The 24063-nt window shown below is 35.0% G+C and overlaps 1 protein-coding gene across 5 annotated transcripts in view; it reads left to right on the top strand.

The window, feature by feature from the left end:
* pde3b (phosphodiesterase 3B) overlaps window positions 1–24063 on the top strand; it is a 96196-nt gene that overhangs the window by 47484 nt on the left and 24649 nt on the right. For 3 of the 5 annotated variants that reach the window (XR_012383311.1, XM_686791.11, XM_073908523.1), the window contains exon 2: window positions 23792–23842. Coding sequence is in view for 4 of the 5 variants with exons in the window: in XM_686791.11 (XP_691883.5) it covers window positions 23792–23842 (51 nt within the window). In the remaining variant the exon portion in view is untranslated. Of the gene's footprint in view, window positions 1–20846; window positions 21007–21100; window positions 21305–23289; window positions 23630–23791; window positions 23843–24063 lie in introns of those variants that run through there. The other 2 variants (XM_073908522.1, XM_073908521.1) reach the window with 2 other exon arrangements.

The raw sequence follows: 24063 nt of genomic DNA, 5'->3' as shown, positions 1-24063 counted from the left end.
CATTTTGTTCTAAAGGTTCCATGGTGACACTTCAAGTTTATCACGTGACCCACTAGCCCCAGTCATCTATGCATATAACGTATTTTGTTTTTTATTCCCCTTTTATGTAAATATTGACAAATCTTCTAATTGTATTGTGAAATGTCTGATACTCAAATTCTCAAGTATGTAATAGACTAGAGCATATATTTTGTCTTTTAAACAGCTTTATAATGATCGTGTTATTTGTTATATGATGTGTAATGAGCTTTGCCATTGATGCTAGAAGGGATAGATACAGCTGTGTTCGGAAGTTAAAGGAAAGTATTTATATTATTTATTAAATTACGCATTTATTGTATTTTACTAGTGTCTACCCCTACCTTAACTCTAAACCTAAAGTTGACAGTAATGTAAAAATATTTATTGTTGTACAGTGCCACAAAAATGATACCGTATCGACGCAAGTGTCCTCTATGATTCACCCTCTTCTGCAGTGTAGAGAGTCTAGATGGGATACAGCTGAGGATACTCTCATTAGTAAAGCATATTTTTTGTGACACTGTACAACAAATAATATAAAAAATTATATATAATATAATATTATATATTATAGTAATATTATAATAATGTATAAACACTTCTCGTTAACTTCCGATCGCAGCTGTATCCCTCAGGAGAGATCTGAGTTGCTAGATTTACATCATGTTTATTCATAATTTTCTTCCGAAATACATGAAGGTAAGTAACTATTTGTCTGGAAGAGGAATAGAAAAAATATTCTAGTAACATAAACAGTGTCTTACGTGAATAAATCACATTGTCCAGTTATATTAAAAAAATTATTATTAATACCATGTCCATAGACATCCGTTTGTATTTTGAACTTTAAATGGTATGTTTTGCTTGTAGTTATGTATATTTGAATGTCTGAAACCATTTTAGCAGTTGATCACGTGTGCTATGAATGTTCTAATCACACCGGTGCGATTGTATGCTTCAGGGACCAGCCAAGGCTGATCACACTGGTGTGATCATACGTGTGAAAGGGTTAAATTTAACCTGACAGTAAATTGCATTTTTTTTTTGTCAATCATGGTAAAAAATGTATACTAGTCATTATCTGAAAGTTCAGATATCAGAAATCATTTGTGTAACAATATTTATCATGCTTCTCATAACCTCCATCCACTCGAAGCAGATTAACACGGCAAACTGGACTGTCAAATGAAGGCCTGTCATAGAGAGGGACAGAGGAGGGTGTTTATGATGTTAGGGCACATCGCCAGTGTGTTCCTCACTCATTTAGACCTATTTGTGTTGAGTTGAACAGCTGAGGTCCAGGTCAATAGAGGATACTGGGAGCAGATCAGGCTGAACCCACATGAAATGCCACCTGCCTCAAACTATTAATGGCTGTGTGATTTATTGAGTGCTGTGCTTTAACTTTGGATCAAACTACCTCGCAGAATCTAATCTCAAAAGTACGCTGATGGCTTGCATTAGCATTGCCGTTCGGATGCAATATGCTAGCCGTGGTTATGTCCCTAAGCCGCGAAATATGCTGGGTGCAATAAGCTGAAAATAAGAGATTTTATGCTAAATCTAAATTGTCAATGTTTTGTTTTTTCCATGAGGCTTGGAATTACTGTATACCTCTTGATCCTTCCTGTGCAGCTTATATTTTAACCTCTATTTGGAAGTGAAAAGATTCAGAAGACAATAATAAACAGAAAGCTCAGGGAGGAGTTTACGGCAGTCGAATGAGGCTGCTTCACCTTTAACGCTCCAGAGTTTTCACACTGTCCTATCAGCTGGAGTTTGAGAGAGTCAGTCAATATGTCACACATTCCTGCTAGAACTCAATGTGCTCTGCTCTAGAGCAGGACTAGTTTGGATAAGCTGTCGAAACTTAAAACCTACTTAAATTTTTTTCTTTCAATTCCTTTTGTTTATTTAGGGATCAATAATGTTGGCCTGATGGGCGGGGCTAGTGGGTGAAAGTTAGTTATTTTGCATTTGTTAGTTGCATTAGTTATGTATGTTTTTTTTGTGGTTTCTGTTGTGTTTTAAATATGGTTAAGAAAATTCAGCTGATTTAAATATTTCAAAGGTAATGTTATGACATTACTGAATGCCTTAGAGTAACGCTGCACGATTCTAGCAAAAATGAGAATCACATTTTTTTTTTTTTTTACTTAAAGGGTACCTATTTTACCCCTTTTTCATGATTTAGGATAAGTTTTTTTGTGTCTTCAGAATGTGCTTGTAAAGTTTTAGCTCAAATCACCCATCAGCCAATTTACTATACGTTTCATAATATTGGATTTTCTGCTCTAAATACAGTGTTGCTGTTTTTGTTGCCTGTGCCTTTAATACTAGTTCTCCCCACTCACTGTTAGTGTGCCTCAATCTCCGGCTGTGTCAGATAAACAGCACACTGACAGACATGAAGGAACCAGATCTCACGTAACGTTTGTGAGAAATACTACAGTAAGAACTTTCCCAATGATTATTTGATGTATTTGTTGTGGAGTTAATTCAAGCCTTTCTGCAACGATGAGTCACACAAAATGTCATTACAAAGTTCATGCACACACAAACAGAGCGCGCATTAGCATTGCACTGTTTTTGCACAGCAGATGTGAAAGAATACACATTAATATCCACTGCTGTATGGATATCCTTTATGTTAATGTACAAAATAAACCTGATTTAACATCCACAAACCAAGATTGAGGCATTTTCTTTTATAATTATACAGACATGTGGCTGTGGTGATAAATTAAAGACAGTGCACAGTGAAGTGATTATATCAGAATACAACTATACATAATTTTATCCAGCTTACGGTCAACTCACGTGTGATTTTTGCCGCCACGAATACATCATTACATAAAGACAGAAATAAAATTCGGGTGAATTATGCCTTATAAATACAATATGCAGACTCTTTCAATGTCATTAGGAGGTGTCCACGTTTCTGAGAAATGTTTATAAAACAATGTAGAGACTTGTGAAACCTTCTATATGATTCTCTCCTGAACTTAAAAAATATAATTGGCTGAATCATAGAGATGCTGGATTAAGATCGTGTGGGGGGTTGAATTAAGATCACAACCTTTTTTTGATTAATCGTGCACCCCTTACCTTGGAGGCTGTTAAGAACTGCTTAACAATAATAAATGTATCCATTCAATATTCAAATCAAAGTGGGGTTTTTTCTGCATTCTGAATGCATTGGTTTATTTACAAATGCATCTGTTAATAGATTTTTAAGCTCACACTCTCTGGTATGTGCACTATGCTTTAAGGCTTTGTTTTTATTTTCAAATGTGTATTTTTTCAAACCTTAGATTTATCAAAAGAGAATCAATACATTTCTATTTAAAATACTGTGTCAGATAAATTTAGTTTTGGTCATTTGCTTTAATAGAATAATGAAAAAAGACAATTGCTTTATCATGCAAGAGAGATCAAGCAGAGCAAATATTTTCAAAATTAATAATAAGAAATGTTTAAGTGTCAAATGAATTAAAACAAGGTAAAATAAGTCTTAACATCTATTAAAGATTTATCATGGTTATATTTTCAATTTGTTTGAGCATTAATAGCAGTCATGGGGTATATGTGCACGTTGAATATATATTTATTTTATCCTGAGTGACGATGAGTTGCTGCATGTATTTGTAAGAAGCTGTGATACTTTTAATGTTAAAGTAAAATAAAGCTTTTAACAAACCCTTCATGCTTTAAAATAATAATTATTCTTTTGGAAACCATGCGTTTTAAACAGTTTTTGTTAAAAGGACTGTTAAATGCTTATTCTGACTGATGAATGTTCCAAGTCAAGCAATTATTTGAAGAATCAAAATCCAGAGTAACAATAACCATGCAGATAAGTAAGTGTATATGCATGGAAAACACACACTTTACAAACACGGATTCAAGGAAATATACACAGGCAACGTGTTGTCATGCATGACTGCTAGTGTACACATGATGGTAGTGATGTCAAATACACATGATTGTGTATATTTAGATCATAACCTGTCCGTGTGGTTTGTTTTGAGACCTTGTCCTGATGGGTGTTCTGGTACTTCTGGTTCTTTGTTTCTTTCTGACTCTCATTATGTCGACCTTTTTTTTGACGAGTGTAAAGTTGAACAAAGCCAAATAGCGATGGGCCATTTAGTACTGAGGCATACCATTGTGGGAAAAAGTTCATCATTGACGTAATATTGTTGACCTTCCTCAGCTTGTGGCATTTTTGTTGTTCCTGCAAAAACGTGTTTGTTATTATGCAAGCTCCTCTCGGGCTGGCATGCAGCCAACAGCCAAAACCTGAAGAATGACTGAAGAGACAGACACAGAGATCAACAGAGATTAGCCTCACGTGTCTCGTAGCTTTACAGCTCTCAGCTGCCATATTCGGGTTTTTTTTTCTTTCACCCTCAGCTGTTCATGTTTGAAAGGAAAGTCAGTAACACAGCTGGCGCACTATTGTATGTGATAGTGCTATTTTATATTAAACCAAACTGAAGAGTGAAGTTTCTCTGACATGCTTTCCGAAGCGTTTATGCTTTGGTGTGAATTATATTTCCCAGTGTACTTTAATTTGTCTGTTATCTTCAGGCTAATTATTGCAATTTGATTAGTTCTTATCGGAAATCACGGGTCACTTGAAAGCAAGAAGTCCTAATGCTGATGACACCTCTTGACTGTCTGTGTTGGACTTTGGAAAAATCCAAGACACGCACACATACTCGCAGCTTGATTTGTTTTAACCAGAACTGAGCCGAAGTTATGTACTAGTTTCCTATTATTCAGCTATGCCTACGTATATCCAGATTTTTTTACTTACTCTATGACAACTTTAAAACATTTAAGCTCAATCTTTACCTAGGCTGCATCAGTACAGTGACAGACATGAAGGAAGCAGATCCCAGGTAACATTTGTGAGAGATACTACGGTAAGAACTTTCCCAGGGATTGAAGTGTCTTCTTTTATAATTGTACTAACGGGCGACTGTGGTGATTAAGATGGTAAAATCGCTGTAATTCATTACAAACATGCACTGTTTTAAAAGCATTTTAAACTTGTAATACTCATTCTTGATCACATTTGATGATGATTGATGATAACAGAGAGCTGAACAGATCTTTTAATTCCAGTTGCTTTGCGCACGTCCTGTCTTGTTGATATGTTTATACGCGCTATTACAGAATCGTGTTAATATGTGGCTGTCATTTACACATTCACATCAATTTGGTGTGCGGGGAAACCACACTCCTTCGTCACATTGCGGTAAGTCTCAAAATGGGAGGGATTTGGATCCTGTTTTAACATCAGGAAATTAAAAAAAAGAGACTTTTTGTGTTTCTGTCACTTCAATATGACTATACACACTATACCCACACACAGTTCTGTCCAAACAGCTTATAAAAGATGATTTTCATCTTAGGTGACCTTTAAGTTTTTTATGTAAACGATTTTGCCATGTATTTTGTAGATTGTTTTTCCTCCATATCTTTTATGTGTTATTTCTCACTTTAAAATGTCTTGTGTTGACATCTTGAGGATAAATCTGTGCTCGTCTTACAGGTGAAAAAACAGTACTTTGGGATTAGGGAAGGGAAGATACCAAGGAGCACAGTTGGCCACATTGAGTGCGTCTCTCAAAAGCATCGATAGTCAATCTTACTCTCATGTCCTGTTGTTACTGAATGGACATTTATAAACGGCAAGAAATACTTATGTGGTTGGAAGTACAGATCTAAAGTCTGAGGAAGCATTTTTTTTTCTCCAGATGCAGTTAACCAGCTTACATGTCGAAATTCTATTTTGTTCATTCTTTTAATGATACTTTTTATATTTATGGTTTATTTTTACTTATGTTTCAAATAATTTATATTAGCATGCTAGCAATCAGCACTGTTTGCGTAAGGCAACCCACAAATTACTTTAAATGGAATACATGATGAATCAAACATCAAAGCAAAATGACGCAGAGCAAAATATGGAAGTCATCAGGTGCCATGTTTGTTGCTCAGCATCTCGGACAAATTATGCTGAGGACAAAAATACAGTGCTGAATCAATGAACTGCATGCATATTGAGGTAAAGTGTACACCAATACTTGGTATAATGCCATTAAAAAATGTACTGTAGTAAAAACTGTTGTAATCTGACATTAATTGTGACCTTACATGATTAGTGGAAGTTATTACTTTATCTTTGAATGATAGCATTAACCACAGTCCATTATTTAACCAATGTGGTTCAATAGGAGGAGGTGCGACCTTGTCACTACGGTTTGGGGAACGTTTCTCCAAAGATGCATTAAGCTATAGTCGTTAATCTGCGAGTTACGTCACTGTGCGTTAAACGGACCACTGGCTGGGGCTTACGTCAGCAGCCTCTGTTTGTGTTGGAAGCAGGTGACCCTCGAGAGGTGAGCTGTAAATCACAAAAGCACAGCAGCAGCCCGGCAGTTTGCATGGGCCTGCATGCACATGTGCACTTTCTTTTCCATGTATATTTGATCACAATGATGCACACAAACAGTCATGAACTATTGCTTTCTTTCCCTTGAGTGCCTTCATTTCCTCAGTATCAGAGATCCGGCACACACTCACATACTGTATTCCCGGTCGCACTTCAGACAGCTGGATTTTCATTTCAGCACTGAAAAAAAATTAAATAAAAAAAAAAAGAGCAGTCACTCTGGAGCTCTTTGCTCTTAGCTGTGCCAAGACAGCCGAGGGGCAGCATGGTGCAGCGCGGTCAGCCAGCGGTACGCAGAGGCAAGGCGAATCAAAGGGCAGCCAAGCTTCAGGGCTGTTCTGATGACCCCGTAAAGCCCTTCCACCTGTTCAAAACACCCGCTCTGGTCTGACTGGGGTCTGGTTGGATAGTAGAGGAGACATGTTGGCTACTATGCTTCTTTTTTAATTTTTGGGACCTCTTCTCATATCGCACAATCATAAAAAAAAAGATGTTTGTCTATGTATGTATAGTCATTGCATATTGGTCCACATGAGGTACACATAGGTAATACTGGGTTTGTCCTTTTTACCTCAAAAGGATGGATGTTGTCAGCAGGTATACCTGGGTAGTCTGTGGTTTTTAAGTAGTGATCTGGAACTAAAGTGTACTTACTCTGTCTGCATTTGCAACAGTGACACAATTTTCAGAATCAGAAACCAGAAGGGCTGGGCGATTAATTGCAAAGTAATTGAAATGGACATTCAGAGAACCTATAATCGATCCAATTTTTCCAGGTCAATTTTTTCAATTACTTTTTCCTAGTTCTTTTTTTGACTGTTCTTTTAAGGTGATGTGTGTTTTAATTTCATTTGTTCAACGTTGATGTTGAATAAATAATCATAGATAGTAGATAGTGTGTGTGTTCCTTCAATTATTTAAAAATCAAGTAATGCAAATGCACACTTCGTTTAAAAATCTCTCACTTGTAATATGTGAGCTTATTTACTGTACAAAACTTGTCAGTGAACTACGAGGGCAAAAATAATAAATAAATAAAATAATCGTTCATTAATCACAATCGAGTTAAAATTGTTAAATTAATCGAGGTTTAGATTTAGCCCAATCAGAAGTTGTCTAACATGTCCACATGTAGACTTTACAGCTTTCCTGTGAGACTGGGTTTCATCAGCCCAAAATATTTGACATGTGTTTATATTTGTAGATTAGTGTATTTTTAACTGCATTTGTTTTATTTAACTTTCCATTTGTATTTTTCATATTTATTTGGAAACCGTGCTATCAGCGTTCACTGTAAAAACATTTTTAAGTTGAATCAAATTTACTTTACAAGTCATTTCAACTTGTATCACAATAAATTGGGGTTTTGGGGTTTTCAAGTGAAATCTTTTACAACTTACAGACAGTTCTCCCAAAAATGTAAATGACCCCATCATTAGCTATGTTTCCATCTACCTTTTTTATGCGGATTTTGGATATGCATATAAAAAAATCAGTTGATGTGAACTGCAAGAATGCACATGACTTTGTAGGATAAACATTTCATTTAGTAAGATATCTACTCTCTCCAATGTTTTAAATGTTTATTTATTTTTATTTTTTTAAATAAAGTTATTTTGATGGGCTCTGTTGACTTCCGTATTAGGAAAAAACTCAGTGGAAGTCAGTGGGTCCCAGCAAGCAATATTTTTCACAATATCATCTTTTGTGTTCAACAGACAAAAGAAACTCAAACGGTTTCGAATAAGTGATGGGTTAGTTAATGATGACGGAATTTTCATTTTTATGGTGAACTAACTCTTTAAACATAAGTTAAAACATGATTAACTTCTTTTAATCTCTTAAAGTTACATTAAATCAAATGTTGTCATAAATTATTGATCACATTTCATTTTAAAGTGCTGTGATTTAGAAAGCTTTGTCAAAAGCAAAAATATTTCTATCGAAAAAAAAAACTTCTTTCCTGCTATTAAGTTTTCACAGTTTAGGAAATATATAGTTTTGCTCATCCCTAGACAGGACAGGATAGCATTCCCTTCCTCCTATAGCCTTAGCATATCAGATACTCTGGCTGACCAGCGAATAACCCGTTCTCTACAGCCCCAAATGGTAACTCCAAAACAAAAGGCAATGGCCAATGCTGATGCTAAGCAAGCTCATAGCGAGACTAAGACAACACACACAATGAACTGGAACTTGTCTAAGAGCTTAACTGCGCTCCAGGCCTTGATCAAATTACTTCTTGTGATGTTTAGATGGTCATGTATTGCAAAAAAAAGAGCCATTCTGAAGACTATTGTCTTCACTGTGCAACGAAAAAAAAAAAAAGCCATCAAAATCATCATCCCATGACGACATTGTGGGGAAATGCTTTCAAACCCTCCCTTTGGAAAGACTCTCCATTATCACCCCATAACCAGTTTTAATAATTTATATAACAGCAACTGATGCATCAACCCATTTACAGCGTCTTTGTTTTAGAGCACCTTATAATGACTCGCATCATTTCCTGGAAGACTGTAATCACACAATCACCATCATATCTTTTTCGGCCAAGTGGAACGCAGTAACCGGTTGGGTCTGTGTCTGTAACCACACTCAGTAGTTTGGAGAGGAGTGATGCTCCCCTGTGAAAAGCGTTCATTTTCCTCCTCACTGGGAATGTTTCTGACAACGTAAACCTCCTCCCCAGTGTCTCTCCTGTCCATCAAAGTCCTGACACCAGCCAGACATAATCACTGCTCAGCATGAAGTCACCGACTGCTCTCCAGAAGACAGCGCAACTCTCTGATGGCCAGGACTGTGAGCCATTAAAGAAGGGTTGTGCTCAAGTTCAAGGGCCAAAGTGTTGAAATTGGATGCATATCTGTCAATAATTATGCTTGTCAGGAATTTGATTGATTTAAGGCGAGAAGACAAACGCTATTTTTTTTATTCACCTGTCAATTATGAAATTTTGAGCTTTTTGGCTTTTTTGGCTTTACACAATTTTTTTTCCCCAGTATAATGTAAAGGCTACACACTTTTAAGTGTCTTTTTAATTTGCTTTTATCAGTGTGTCTAAATATTTTAATTAAATTACATATTTTTAAAGGTATTTTCTAAAAAAATAAAATAAAATTCCACCTGCACCGAGCGATAAATCTGTATACTTTTTAGTAGCAGTTACACCTAATTTCAGGTTTATTCTCATCTATGTTCTGAACTTTTTTTTTTTTTTAATACAGGGGAATTTGTTTCTACACAATTTTCCTGATTATATACTGCTATTTTATTCTACAATATATTTCAGCATCGATTTAGCAATGTAATCATTCGCAAAAGTCACATCTCAAGATATGCAATGTTGAGACCAAATGTCAATGTTGAGTATCATAATTTATCATTTGCGTGTAATAGAGGCCTATGACTGTAAGAGTATTTTAAAAGCAATCAGGCATAAGAAATTGTACCATTACATTAAAAACGAAATACTTCTCGGAAAATGATAAAACACTAGCTATGTTTTTATCCAAAAATGTTAATTAAATTGATGTGCAAAACTGGAATATTGCATAAAAGAAGTGCAAATTAAGCAGCGTTTCCATCTAGCGAGTCAAAGAGAAAAAATCATCACTTCCTGATTAACTGGCGTCAAATATCAACAGTAAAAATGGAATTTGCTGTGGTAGGAGAAGCTGTGTGAATCTTTTCTTCTTTTAGTAAAAGACTTGCGCCTCAGAAGATGATGCCGATATGCAATGAACGCATGCTGTTGTTTGAAGGCATGAGATGCAGAGCAGACGCTTTTGACAGTTCTGGAGGTCATTAATAATATATTAACACTAACACTGAAATGGTTAAGATGTTTTAGAACAGGGGTGTCAAACTCAATTCCTGGAGGGCCGAAGCCCTGCACAGTTAAGTTCCAACCCTGCTCCAACACACTTACCTCAATTAGTTTGATCAGGTGTGTTTAATTAGAGTTGGAACTAAACTGTGCAGAGCTGCGGCCCTTTTGGAACTGAGTTTGACACCTGTGTTTTAGAAGGACCAAAACAACATTTCTGATGTTTTACAATGTGGTCAGCTTCTTGGTTTGTTCATTAACACACATTTTTACCATCGCATGATCTCTTATAACAAAATCACATGACCTTTTTTGATGTTCAAACTGGATTTTGTTCTGTAAAAATGTTTTCATCGTAGTTTGTGCATTTTTTCTTATTGAATAAAAAGTTTATCCTACTCAATTATGCACATTTTTAAAATTTAAGCACATCATGGCGTCTCCATCAAACAATATCCAAAATGTGCATAAAAATAGGTGGATGGAAACATAGCTACTGTTACTTGATCAACATCCCATTCCTCGAAAATAAATAAATAAAAGCAGAACGCTTGCTATGTAAAACAGTAAGGTCACGCTTGTGGTACAATTAATAAATTCCGCCCATTAAAATAACAGCTTGGTCTTTAAACTTTTAAATTCCGGCTAAATTTATTTACTTATCGTGGATCACAAATATCGTTATTGTGATAAAAGTATGATTAATTGTGCAGCTCAAATTTCAACCTAAATTTTTTTTCTTTATTGTATGTATCTACAGTATGCTTTTACTTTGTTTATTAGATTTTAAGCAGACACTCACACCAACAGAATCATCCAAATTTTAACAATTATACATTCTTTCTAAAGAGACATCCAAGTCATCTGGTGATGAATGATATTCATATTACAATATACATTGCAGACTAACAAAATATCGCAATGTTAAAATTTCCCAATATCATGCAGCCCTAGTTCGCAGCACTTCTGAATTATGGAATGAAAGAGATGCAAATAATTCCTTCCGTAAAAGACCCTAATATGTCCTAAAAATGTGCAAGAATTGAAAATAAATCAGAGCTTTTTTTAATGGACTAATGCGTCATTTGCAAATTTTGTTTAATTTTTTAGGAAAAAATAACGTAATCGATCAATAGCAAAAGCGATAACTACTAGATTACGTTTAATGATTTTTTCCACCAAATTCTATGGTGCGAAGTGATTTTAATGTCATTTTTAATGTACAAGAGCTCTTGCTTTTTGTGCTGTTGTCCAATTAAAAATGTATTAAAATGTATTCCGCAGTGCATGACTTCATGCAGAAACATTGCAGTTTTGTCTCGGACAACATGAAATGTGCAGTTGAGATCAATGCGGCTGAAAAGTTCTAATGCTGGACATGAAATGCGATCGTCTCCGGGGGTCAGATGAGACTTGAGTAAGGGCCATTGACCTTGTCTTTGTGAGATAGGCTGGACTTGACGGAGGAGAAGCAGGACTTTCCCACACTCACAGCTGCTGCAGACGAGCTGAGCCGTGAGGGGCGTTAGCCTGCGCTGACGTCAAGACACACACACACATACACACACTCTCTTGCTACCATCCGAGACAAAGCTTTTCCAACTGTCTGTATTTTGCAGACTAAAAGCCTTTACCTTTTGTGTACATTCAGAGTTGGACCCAGTCATTTCAGATTTTAAATATTAGTCATTGCATTTTTATTGCATTTTTTATTTAAGCTTTCATCTTTATATCAATCCTCGAGTTTCCTGCCTTTTTTGTGAAGCATTACAGGATAATGCATTTTATTAGTACCACATGGGATTTTTATGAAGGTTACACGCTGTAAATAAATCCTGGTTTCCACACATTCGGTTTGTGCATGGACAACGTAAAGGAATTAAGATAACGTAAATAATAAATCAAATGAATCATTGACTTCTGCTTTCTTCATTTGTTTCAAAAACACAGATTTCACTACAATTTAAAACGGCATCTTTGGATATTTTTTCAGCTGGAGATACTGTTGTCCTAAAAAACAAAAAATAAATGTAAATAAAAATCGTACACATACTTGCACAACTTAGAACAACATTAAAGAAAATGTAGGCGGTTTTAAAACCTTGATTTTTTTTATTTTTTTTTCCAAACCACGGTATGCCTTGAAAACAGTTATTGTCCCATGTATAGTTGTTTTATCTTATTTTATGTAGTTTGAACAAGCAATACAAAAATATTGTTAAGTGCAGAAAGTGTTTTATTTTGTTGTTATTTGTATAGCAATTATAGAAATATTCTGTTTATTCCTCATTCTAATATGCAGATGTGGATATTATTTCAAAAATCATTTCCTGACCTTTTGTTTCACTGTAACAGTAAAAAGCCCTTCATCAGTTTGGATTAATACATTCTTGCTGAATTTATTTTTTTTAATGAAATACATTTAATAAAAATAAATAATAATAAAATGTTTGAGATGCTACAGTTTGGAATCCATATCAAACTAAATTTACAAAAGTGATTTTATGCATGTTCAATTAAAAAAAAAAAAAAAAACAGCAAACCTATTTTTATCTTTAATAATTGAGTAATTGACCTCAAACAGAGAATTGGGAAAAACTTAGAAATTTTTGTTACAGTGGCAAAATATAAATATTACAATTGATTTGTATTTTGAACTGCTCTGTGATCCTTATAATTGATTATTTTAATTTGTGATCAAATGAGTTCTCTATATGCCTGGCAAATTTATAAAAATATAAAATGAATGGTGGTTAGGCTGCACACTATATTGTTTCAGTATCAATATTGTAATGTGCTCTTCCGCAATAGTCAAATCGCAAAGAAATGCAATGTTAAAGTCACAAAGAACCAAAAGCTTTTTTTCGTATTGTGACGCAGTTCCTGGAGAAACGGTGAGCGTGGCTTGTTTTTTCTACCGCAGACTAAATGGATGATTTCATTCAGAACGATCGGGAAACCAGGGTTTAGAAGAGTTATTACAACCTAACAGACTGCTCCTGCTCACCATTTCTGTTTGTTGTCAAAACTGTCAGTGTAGTGAAGTATATTAGCTCAAAGTTAGCCATTACCTCAAAATCACATAATCTGATTTAACTGGACAACAAACAGGAAGTGCCTTTACAGATTTCAATTAAAGATTAGAAGGGCAAACATTTTTTTTCTTCTTAATGACACACACAGATGAATTGTCCACCCCAAAACTGTCATTGTGAGCTAACAAAATCATATGGTTAGTTTTGATTTCTTGGGGACTTTAAGTCTGGATTATAGTTGACCAGGAGCTACAGAATTGTATTTAATCGCTGTATTTATACGATTTATGCAAAAAAAATAGAAATTAAAAATAAATAAATAAATAATAATAATAATAATAATAATAATAATGTTTTGCTTGTCCTTGTTTCTAGTCAAATATCTACATTTCAAAGCAAAAACAAGACTGTTTAACTTATCCCACTGGCAGATAATTGGGAAAAGCTATAATTTTGCCTTTTCTCATGTACAAAACAATATTTTTACTTGATCTAAGAATTTTGTTAAGATTTGGACTAGAACTGACACAAAGCAAAGTAAGAAAAGCTTTTTTTCATTGCGATCAATCAATTTCTGTACCTGAATACTGTTAACTCCCTAAAAAAATGTCAAATAGTGCTATTTAACTATCTTGTGAAACTGTATTTACATTGTAATATTTATCCCAGAAAAATAAAAATGTCGCACACAACATCAGATTTTTTCCAATATTTGCAGCGCTAAATAAACTCAAACAAAATTATTGTAATGGGTTACAGAAAATGTTTTAGTTCGCAAGCAAACATTATATCAGCACCTAACTTCAACATGCTTCATAGTGTCACTATCCTCTCATTTGATCGTACAATATTTGCTTATGACTGACTTCACGAAACCATTTGCTGTGTTTTTAAACAAATATAACAGGTTTCTCATTTTCATAAAGTCATGAAGTGCAGATCGGCGTGTATATGTGTGTGTGCGTGTGTGTGTAAGGTGATACGTGTTCATCAAGGGTTGGTTTGTTGTTCTGCTTCACTAGCCGCTGTGTTGTGTGATGTTGATGAAGCTCTTGACTGGCTCTGTGGTTTTTATGATGCTGTTTTTGTTTGACCAGCCCTGCTTGGCCTCCTGCTTTCAGACGATGTGCAGTTATTTAGCCACTCGGCTGAGATTCTCTCAAACACAAACACACGCAACACTCACACATATATAATATATATATATAAAATCTTCGTCTCGCTCTTAAACACACTGACACACTCATAATAACAGTGTCAAAGAACAAACCTAACAAAAAAAAAAACAGGACTGGCCTGACTTTTTATCTAGAGTCTTGGTAAGCACAGATCCCACGTGTTGTTTGTTAGCATTTCTTTGCGTTAAGTATGGTAGCTTTTACCTTCTGTAGGCGAATGGCTGCAGACTAGAGACCTCTTTTGAGTGTTTTAGTTGCTGTAGTGTGTTGTAATGCAAATACTGTATGACACTTTTGCCCACAGTGGATCTGCTGATTATCTGCCATTAAAAGAACTGAAACTGTTTTGTTTGGTGCTCTGACTGTGAATGTATTTGTGTACATCTACATGTGTTTGGCCTGCTGTTTTGTGCTTCTGTTTTAATGATAAAAAAGTCAGTGAAATATAGCTTATAGGGCTGGAACTGATGATTATTTTCAGAATCGATTAATCATGCATTTTTAAAGTAATCGATTAAAGGAAATTTGAACAGTTTATTATTTTTTATATTTGCTTGTTTCAATTTGAATTCACAGTGTTGGTGTTACAAACATGAACCCGATTTATGTCAGTGACTACCAGCATTTTGAGGAAAGCATTAGTTACACCAAAAGTGGCTTTATGTGGATTGTATGTTTTAAAGATATGGCATTTAAAAAAAAAATCTAAATTCATTATTTACTCTGCCTCACATGGTTTTAAACCTTTAGCATTTTTTTCTTCTGATGAACACAAAAGAAGATATTTTTTAAAATGCTGATTGTACACATCGACTTCTATAGTAGGAAAAAAATTATTGTTAAAGTCAATGGATTATTCATGGTTTTAAACAAGTGAAGGGTGAGTAAATGATGACAGAATTTCCTTTTTTTTTGGTGAACAATTTTTTCTTTAGGCATTATTTTGTATGTGAACAACAAATTACTTATTAAACTGATTAAATAAAGACAATTTTGCTATATTTATGTAGTTTTGAAGGATTTATCGGGCAGTTTAGAGTGGTATAGTATGGTACAGGTTGGCACGGATCACCTATATCAGGCTTGCGTTTCCACTGCCAATAGGGTACCAATGGTGTACGACAGAAAGTTGCAGTTGACATCATTCTCGCTCAAGAAAATGTAAAACTGTACGGGTCGTTTACATATGAGGAGCGCTTCTCACAAAACAGAGGCTTTATACACATAAATACTTGTGTATAAATGTTCATTACTAACCTTCCTATAGACATGATTTGATTTTAATTGCAGATTAAGGATACGGCAAAATAGCCTACTGTAATGTCGGCAACTCTAATGAATAAATAAATAAATAAATGCAATATATGAACACAAACAGCCCCTTGCAGTCTCCGATATGTTACCATTTACAAAAAAACTACACACAGCAGACATTTAATCCTTATTTGGGTTTAAAAACAACCTGCAATATAGCCCACAGTAAGTGCAAACCTCTCATCTGTATCTTTAATCTTCACCAGCATGTCACTTCTGTTAAAAAGTATTTCCGAGTTCATAATAGTCCAAAAGGCGATGATAATAATAATTATACATGGCTGTCTGTTCATCTTTTAGGTTGCTCAAAGAATCATTTTCTTCTTTCTCATGGCTTGTATATGTACTAGTGAAGCTTCTCTGTAAACCAATAGCATTCAGCTGCTTGTCTAGCTTTACTTTTTGGTACCTTTTTGTCGTGCTAGGTACCCTTATATTGATATATAAAGACTAGAAATGAGACAAAGCATTAAAAGCAAAGTAAGAAATTTTTTTTTTTGAATTGTGATTATTTAATGTGTTAACCTGAATACTCTTAAACTCCCCAATCTATTTCCTAAAATAAAAGAAGAATAAAATATCAGATTATCAGATTTTTCTATATCGTGCAGTGGCTTAAGGGTAGTCATTATTTTTGGCTGCAAACAAACTTATTGTAATGGGTTACAGAAAACGTTTTCGTTCGCAAACAAGTGAAGGGTGAGTAAAGTATGACAAAAGTATTTTTTTCTTTAAGCACTATTTTGTATGTGAACAACAAATTACTTATTAAACTTATTAAATAAAGACAGTTATACAACATGTATGTCATTTTGAAGCATTTATGTGGATGCACACATTCCCATGTATAAGGCTGCTGTCATTTTTAAACCTAAATCACAGATGTCTTTCAGCAGTTAAACATTAGATATAATCGACTGTGTTTATATAAACACTCTAAGACGGGTATTTCAACAGCATGTATTGGACAGAAATAAGCCGCAAATGTAACTGAATTGAGCACATGCTGGGAGAGAGAAGTGTCTTTGTACGTTAGAGTGTGTTTGTGTGTGTGTGTGTGTGTATGTGTGTGTGTGTGTGTGTCTTTTCATGAGAAATGTTTTTATTAATCAAAATTATTTTTCACCGTTTTAAAATATTTGTTGAAAACAGTGATTGATATTGTATACTTGTAAGTAGTCAAGATCCACATAGTTACATGCATATCAAGTGTGTTTCCTGTGAGCACTTGCGATCAGATTTCAAGCTTAGAGTCTCTGATTTCATGACTATGTACAGTGAATACATCAGAGCGAGCGAAAGCAGCCATTACTCCAGTCTTCAGTGCCACATAATCGTTCACACTTCATCCTAATATGCTGATTTGCTGCTTGTGACACATTTTGTGTTATCAGCAGTGTGTGTTGCTGCTTTGTATTTTGCTGGAAACTGATAAAATAAACAGCTTTTGTATGTTTACAGTTTTATTTCTTTCATAAATTGAAGGATTAAAAGCACAGGGTTTATTTAAAAATACATAATCTTTTGTAGATATTTAGGAGCTTTTACTGCCACTTTTGATCAATTTACACAAATCCTGGCAGAATAAACATATTCTTTATTTAAAGGGGACTTATTATGCCCCTTTTTACAAGTTGTGAAATAAGTCTATAATGTCTCTAGAGTGTTTATTTAAAGTTTCAGTTCAAAATATAACACATTTGTTTTAGAGCTCTTTAAAAGAGATCCTAATTCGACCATTTGGGTTTCTATTGCTTTAAATTCAAATGACATTTTCTAAAGAGGGCGGGGCTACCAAACCCTATGTGTCAGCATAGTGACAGATTCAAAAACAAGACTAATGTCCTATGCTAATGAGGGGGGGGGATCATCATCACTAATAGCCAGCTCTTTTCCTCCACTAATGACATGTACAAAGAGAGAATGTTATTCAATATGTTTCTGTAGAGTGTTTTTATAAAGTGCAATTATAAATGAACAATGAACAAATTTTTACCATTTGAAGCTGGTTATATTGCCACACAGCTGTGTTTAAACCCCTTGTAAAAGTTCTAGATTTGTAAAAATATGTAGATTTGCTACTCAAGAAATATTTCTTATTGTCAGCTATGTGGATAGCAGCTTTGTTTTTGTGGAAACTTTGATAGATTTTTTTTTCTTCCCAGGATTCTTTGATGAATAGAAAGTTTGAAAGGGCAGTGTGTATTGAAAATAGAAATTTATTATAACAATGTAAAAGTCCTAACTGTCACTTCTGATGAATGTAACATCCAGGCTGAATACAAGTAATATTATATTAAATTTTCTTCAAAAACATTTGAATGGTAATATTTTGGTGATACATTGATGTCATACTACAAATGCAATGTGAATGGCAGATGTCCTGTTTTTACCTACTATTAAAGGCTCAAAATGTGAGATTTCTTTTCATTGAATCTCATCAAAGATGCTTTAATAAGCTGTGCATTTTATTAGTCTGCACAGAGGAGCATTATATCAAAATCCTAAAATGTATTTACTATGATAAACCATCGCTGTTTTCACTACCCCACAATCACGATTGGAAAAAAAGGAAGCGATTGACTATGGTATGACTATGACTATGGCTGTGCTGCATGCTTTTATGTTGCATTACACTCGTCTCTCATCAGCAGCTGCGTTAGCGGTTTTGTTTCACTTTGACAGCATACAGTCTTACTCTGCTTCATACTAAAATAAGTTTAGCATACTTTAACTCATCAGTGTGAGTTCTGCTAGAGTCTTGTAGGATGTATTTAAGACAACAACTCCCATTGTTACCACACTCAGACATGGCCTCATCAGATTTTGCCATTGTTTATTTTCAATATGCACCCGTCTAGTGTTGAAAATTACACAATGTGTCTTAGTATGCATTTTCAGTGAGCCAACTGTTTAAATCTTTGAGTTTAAATCTTTGTGTTCATCACAACAGCGGAACAAAACTATGATTCACAGCTTACAAGAGAGCAGGAAAGCAAAGAAATAAAAATGATGAATAAATAATGAAATGAAGCAAAGTCTGATGAATGTGTGTGCTTTTGTTCTGTGCGTTAAAGTATAAATATCTTGTTTTTATGCACTTCCACACAACATATCTGATCCACTTATTAGGTTTGACATCACACAAAATGGCTTCCGGCTCCAAGTGCTCTATCAAACTGTATGGGGGAAATCAACAAATGGTAATAAACGTTTTTAAAGCAATGTAGTACTTTTCAAAATCATGATCGCAATATACACCAGTGTTTCCTCTAGGATTTTTTTCCAGCTGTGGCTGCAGGCCTTTTATACTCAGATCTACCAACTACCTATGGTGTTATTTCAATGACATGTTGTGAGCGCAGTATTACAATTCGAGATAGCATTTGTATAATAACCTACGAGCATATGAATCTCTCTGCTTGCGTGCTGATTTCCTCTGCTAGTGCACAAAACTTCTTGTACGCCCTCAAATATACGCTGCTCAAGGCAAGCACTGATCTTCTTGTGCGCTCTCAAATAAACGCTGCTGAAGTGCGATTTAGCGCGTTTATGTAGTGAGTATGACTCCAACATTTATTATATTTGCTAGGAATATATTTGAATGTCTCTAATAGACCTACAAAGTGGTATTAATGCGTCCTGAAGTAAAGTGAAATGGCTATATGTCATGTTTGCCGGCTCACACATCACGCACCTGTCAGTCTGTTAGCACGTAACCTTAAAGGGTTAAACAAAAAGCGCACATGACTACTACGGTTACAGAAAAGTTTGCGCTGTTATAATTCACTTAGTGTTGGTGCGATTATCACCCACTATTTAAAAAAAAAAAACACGACAGTGTTTTGAATGAAAAGCTGTAATGTAGCCGTGGTGGGATGAATTTTGGGGTGGCGCTCCACCATGGAAGAAAGAATGTAGCGGAAACCATGTACACTGTAAAAAAAATATGTTATTTCACCCAACTCTCAACCCCCACCCCCCAAAATAACGGCTGTTAAATTGCAGAAATTTACCGTAAAATATCAGATGTTAAATGCATACCTGTCAACACTCCAATTTTTCGCGGGAGTCTCCTGTATTTTAGAGCAATCTGCCGCAACCCTCCTGTTTTGTTATTTTCTCCGGAAAACTACTGTAATTTCACCTCCCCCTTACTTACACCACAGTACAGTTAATTTTCTGTCCCAGTTCTCATCAGTGTTATTCAGAGACCTCAATGATTAAATGACAGAAATTTACCGGAAATATACATTTAGGGAGTTTTTTGTAATTTAACAGCTGTTATTTTAAGCTTTTTTCCTGGCGCCCCAGCTTCCAGTAAAACAAGTTAAGTAACGGATTTATTTTCACAGTGTATATATCCATGCCTAATCCGATGGCCAGAAAGTGATAATTTTTTTTATAAATTGGTAAAATTTTGGTGTCTGTGATGCAAGAAATCCAGAGACTGTTGTAAATAAACAATATTACGATAAACGGTGATAAACGAGTATTTTCTCTATTCAAATAAGTAGCAGCTTAGACCCGGAAACAGAATTCCATACGTCACGACTTAAGTGGATAGCGATCGCATGTTTAGGTTGATAAGCAGAGTAGTTTACTCTGTACATTTAATCACATGTTTATGTCTACACTAAAAGCAATGCAGTCGAGTATGTTTCCATCTCTCTCTCTCTCTCTCTAAGTGGGCAGCTTAAAACATTTCAGATCCCATTCACACCTCTGTTTAGCATTGTCCACTCGTGATCTGATTGACAAAAATACATTTGAATATCAGCTGTAAACAGGGTTACACATTTACAGCTCTCCGCAAATGTGGTTTCAGTTACTGGCTGACAAAATGTTTTGGCCTCCATTTGCACCTTCGCCTAGGCCTGCCCGTGTCACGCAAACAGACCTTAAGGTAACATATTCAAGGAAGCAGACTGTGTGAAACCAACTCAGCCTTTTATTTTTCTGTTAATCTCTGCTCTGACTCTAAAGTTTACCAGCTCAACAGTCCGGAAAGAACAAGATTTGATGTGAGCTGCTTGGTGACATTGTGGACCATTCAGAGGGGTCGAACTCTGTGCCACATGGGTGATTTAATGGAACGAGTCTGATGTTAAGCCGTCTTTTATTATTATTTTTTTGGGGGGACCCTAAAAACCTTTCCAATGTGTGAGAGAGCGCAAGTGTCAGACAGCTTTTTGTTATTCTCTCCATCTTTCTGCTTGCCATGACGCTTGTACTATTGTTTGCTGGCCTCTGTCAGGTTGCCATGGCACTGCTTATTTGCCGTACTAAACGTCTGATGGTGTTAAGCAGATGCTGACAGCTCACCGTGGTCATCATCTCTGTCTGATCTGCAAAGCGTCTGATTGAAAAGCAAGAGGACGCTATTTACATCTGAATTCAGAGCGTTGCAGTGGTTTAATGGTCACATGTTTGGTTCAGAATTAACTTTGGAGTCTTGCAGGTGAGTGTTTCCATCAGCTCCATCTGTTATTCTTTGAGCTGGGTGTTAGTGTGTGTGTGTTTTGTGAGTAAGAGTGTGTGGTCATATCTTTTGGACAGCTCTGAGTGCCTAAAAGTGTTGCTGGTTTTAAAGAACAGGGCTGCTGGAAGTGACACATGACATGGTCATCGCAGGTGCAGGCCGCTTCTGCTTTGTGTTGTGAACGGTCCTTCTCTCATGCATCACCATTACTCCCCCATGTGGTCAAACACTGCACTGCCGTTTGGTTTTCTGCGAGTTTAACATGGCGACCGACCGTTGTTGGCTGGAACTCTCTTGAATTTGGTTGGTCTGGTAGTTTTACGAATAGATTGCATGCTGTTGTTTTGATAACACTGCCGAAATCGTGTTAATTTGTGTTTGTATAAATAATTTGCTGAAATATTTTCTTAGCACAAAATCATGTCACTGAAATTTTCATTATTTTATGCATAAACAGAATATTTATCTTGAAAAATTATTTAGCCTTTATTTTTAACGCCCTAAATTTGTTACATGGAGTACAGGGCCGTAGCCAGCTTGGTGGGTGGTTCTTTTTTTCCTGAAAAAATTGCCTTTTTTTATTTAATTTTTTTTATTCGTCTTGTTTTCTATTCATTTAATTTAAGGTTTAAATACTGCATTTTAGTGACATTTTAAGCACTATGTTTTCTGGATTAGCTTGTTGGGTGGTCATCATAGCCACACTTTTTAATGTACTAAAAACATTTCCAAATAATTTACGATAAAAAACTAATTAATATATAAAACTTATTATTTTTCAAATACATTTTTATCACATCAAATATCATTAGAAAAAAGGAATCTGTTAAAGTTTTACATTCAAATCTGTAGTCTAATGTTATTTGATAAGCAAATAACAAACTGGCTAGCACATTTAACTTTCCTTTGTGTGAATTTGGCCATTTGAATAATAAAAATTAAAACATAATAATAATAATAATAATGTAGAGCTTCCCAAGTTTTGTAGTTTATGTTGTAAAACAGTACATTTGAAAATTCATAGATAAGAACAATAGCCTAATTAGTATTAAAATTAACTTTTAATATCTTATATCGGTCATATAACTTCAGAATGACCGTTATGTGCTTGACTCCTTTTTATTGGCCATTTTTTATTCAAGAATAAGGTCCAAGAAAAGTTACTTGTAAACTATTCTCTATTTAACAACAATACAGTAGGTCAGCAGTGAAAGATGACTTTTTAAGGTTTAAGCTTATTTGATTTTTTTTTATTTTTTATTTTTTTTTAAGTTATGATGGCATAGCAGTCAAAATATGACAAATGAGCTCATGCACGGGACCAATTCTTGCCCTTGTCAGTGAGGGGGTGGGCCTTTCGAACCACCCGAACCCCCCCTCGCTACAGGCCTGTTAATTACACAATAAAATTATGAAGTTTAATTAGATTGTGAAGTGATTTGTGTGTGTTTCTAAAATTGCATTGCAGTTTGTGCATCTAATTGAATATGCATTGAATACTTAGACAGCTAGTATTGTGTATGGTGGTGTTTTTTTTTCTTCTTCCATTTCTAAACTTCTAAATTTGCTTCAAAGTTTGTGCATTTGAATGTAATGTTTAGGGTAACACTTTAATTTTAGGACCAGTTATCACTATTAACTAGTTGCTATTAACCGCCTATTATTAAGATATTGACTGTTTGTTAGAATTTATTCTGCATGATCTTCCCTATTCCTACTAATACCTACCTTAATAACATTTAATAAGCAGCTAATTATAAGTTTATTGAGCTTAAATAGGTTTATTATTATTAAAGCGGTTTATTTTATCTTAAAATAAAGTTTGACCTTATTTAGACTTTTTGTTGTTGTTTTTGTTGTTGATTCTGAGCTTGTGCAAGTTTTCTTGGAACTTTGGCCCCGTTTTGCTTTTGCAGTTGATTAGTTACGTTTTCAAAGAACAAGTTTTAGTTTGCAAGCCCTTCATTCACTTTTGTTTAATATGTAGACAACTTGATTTCCAGCAAAAATACTTTGCTTTTTCATGTTAGCAGAAAACAGACTTTGTGTGCTATCTAGGTGATAGCGTTGTGGGACTTGGCTTCTGTTGGATGGAGCCTCAGAGGCAGATAACGTGGAAATGCAGTCAAATGACGTAGTTTGGCTAGATAAGATCTGTGAGCGCTATTGTTGACGTCTCATTGTGGTTAGAGTGGTTTTACTTTTTTTTCTGCAAGAGCCAAGAGAAGGTTTTCGTTTAGCAGCTTTCAGCTCTCAATAAGAGTTGCTCAGGTGTTGACAAAAAAATTCAACCCACATCAAACGGTAATGCAAACCAATACTCAGAAAAGTGTTTATTTTAAAATGGTTATAGGAACTTTAGCAATGTAAAAATAACTTCTTTGTCTTAACTTTCCATAGGTTTTGTGCAGGGTGGCAGCTGTGAATGAAATGTGCTTTAAAAAGTCTTTGTTTTGTGTCCTTTAGATGATCCTGTGGGACTGGGACCTGAAACAATGGTACAAGCCGCAATATCAGGTCAGTGCTACTCCTCTTTAGCTCTTTATATTATAGAGTTTTTCATCTGCACAGTTTATGCTAACTCTCTTCACATATCTGTCTGCATTTATGCATTTATATTATCATTTTATTTCAGTATTCAGGAGTCTTTGTGATCAGTTTGTAATCAGTGAAAAAGAAATTGCTTAATTTAATAAATATCTTTGGTATTCATTTTGAAAATTGATAACCATGGCAGA

Source organism: Danio rerio, chromosome 7, assembly GCF_049306965.1.
Source record: "Danio rerio strain Tuebingen ecotype United States chromosome 7, GRCz12tu, whole genome shotgun sequence".
NCBI classification, from domain to species: Eukaryota; Metazoa; Chordata; class Actinopteri; order Cypriniformes; family Danionidae; genus Danio; species Danio rerio.
Note: the sequence above shows the minus strand (reverse complement) of the source record. Positions and strands in the feature narration are given on the sequence as shown.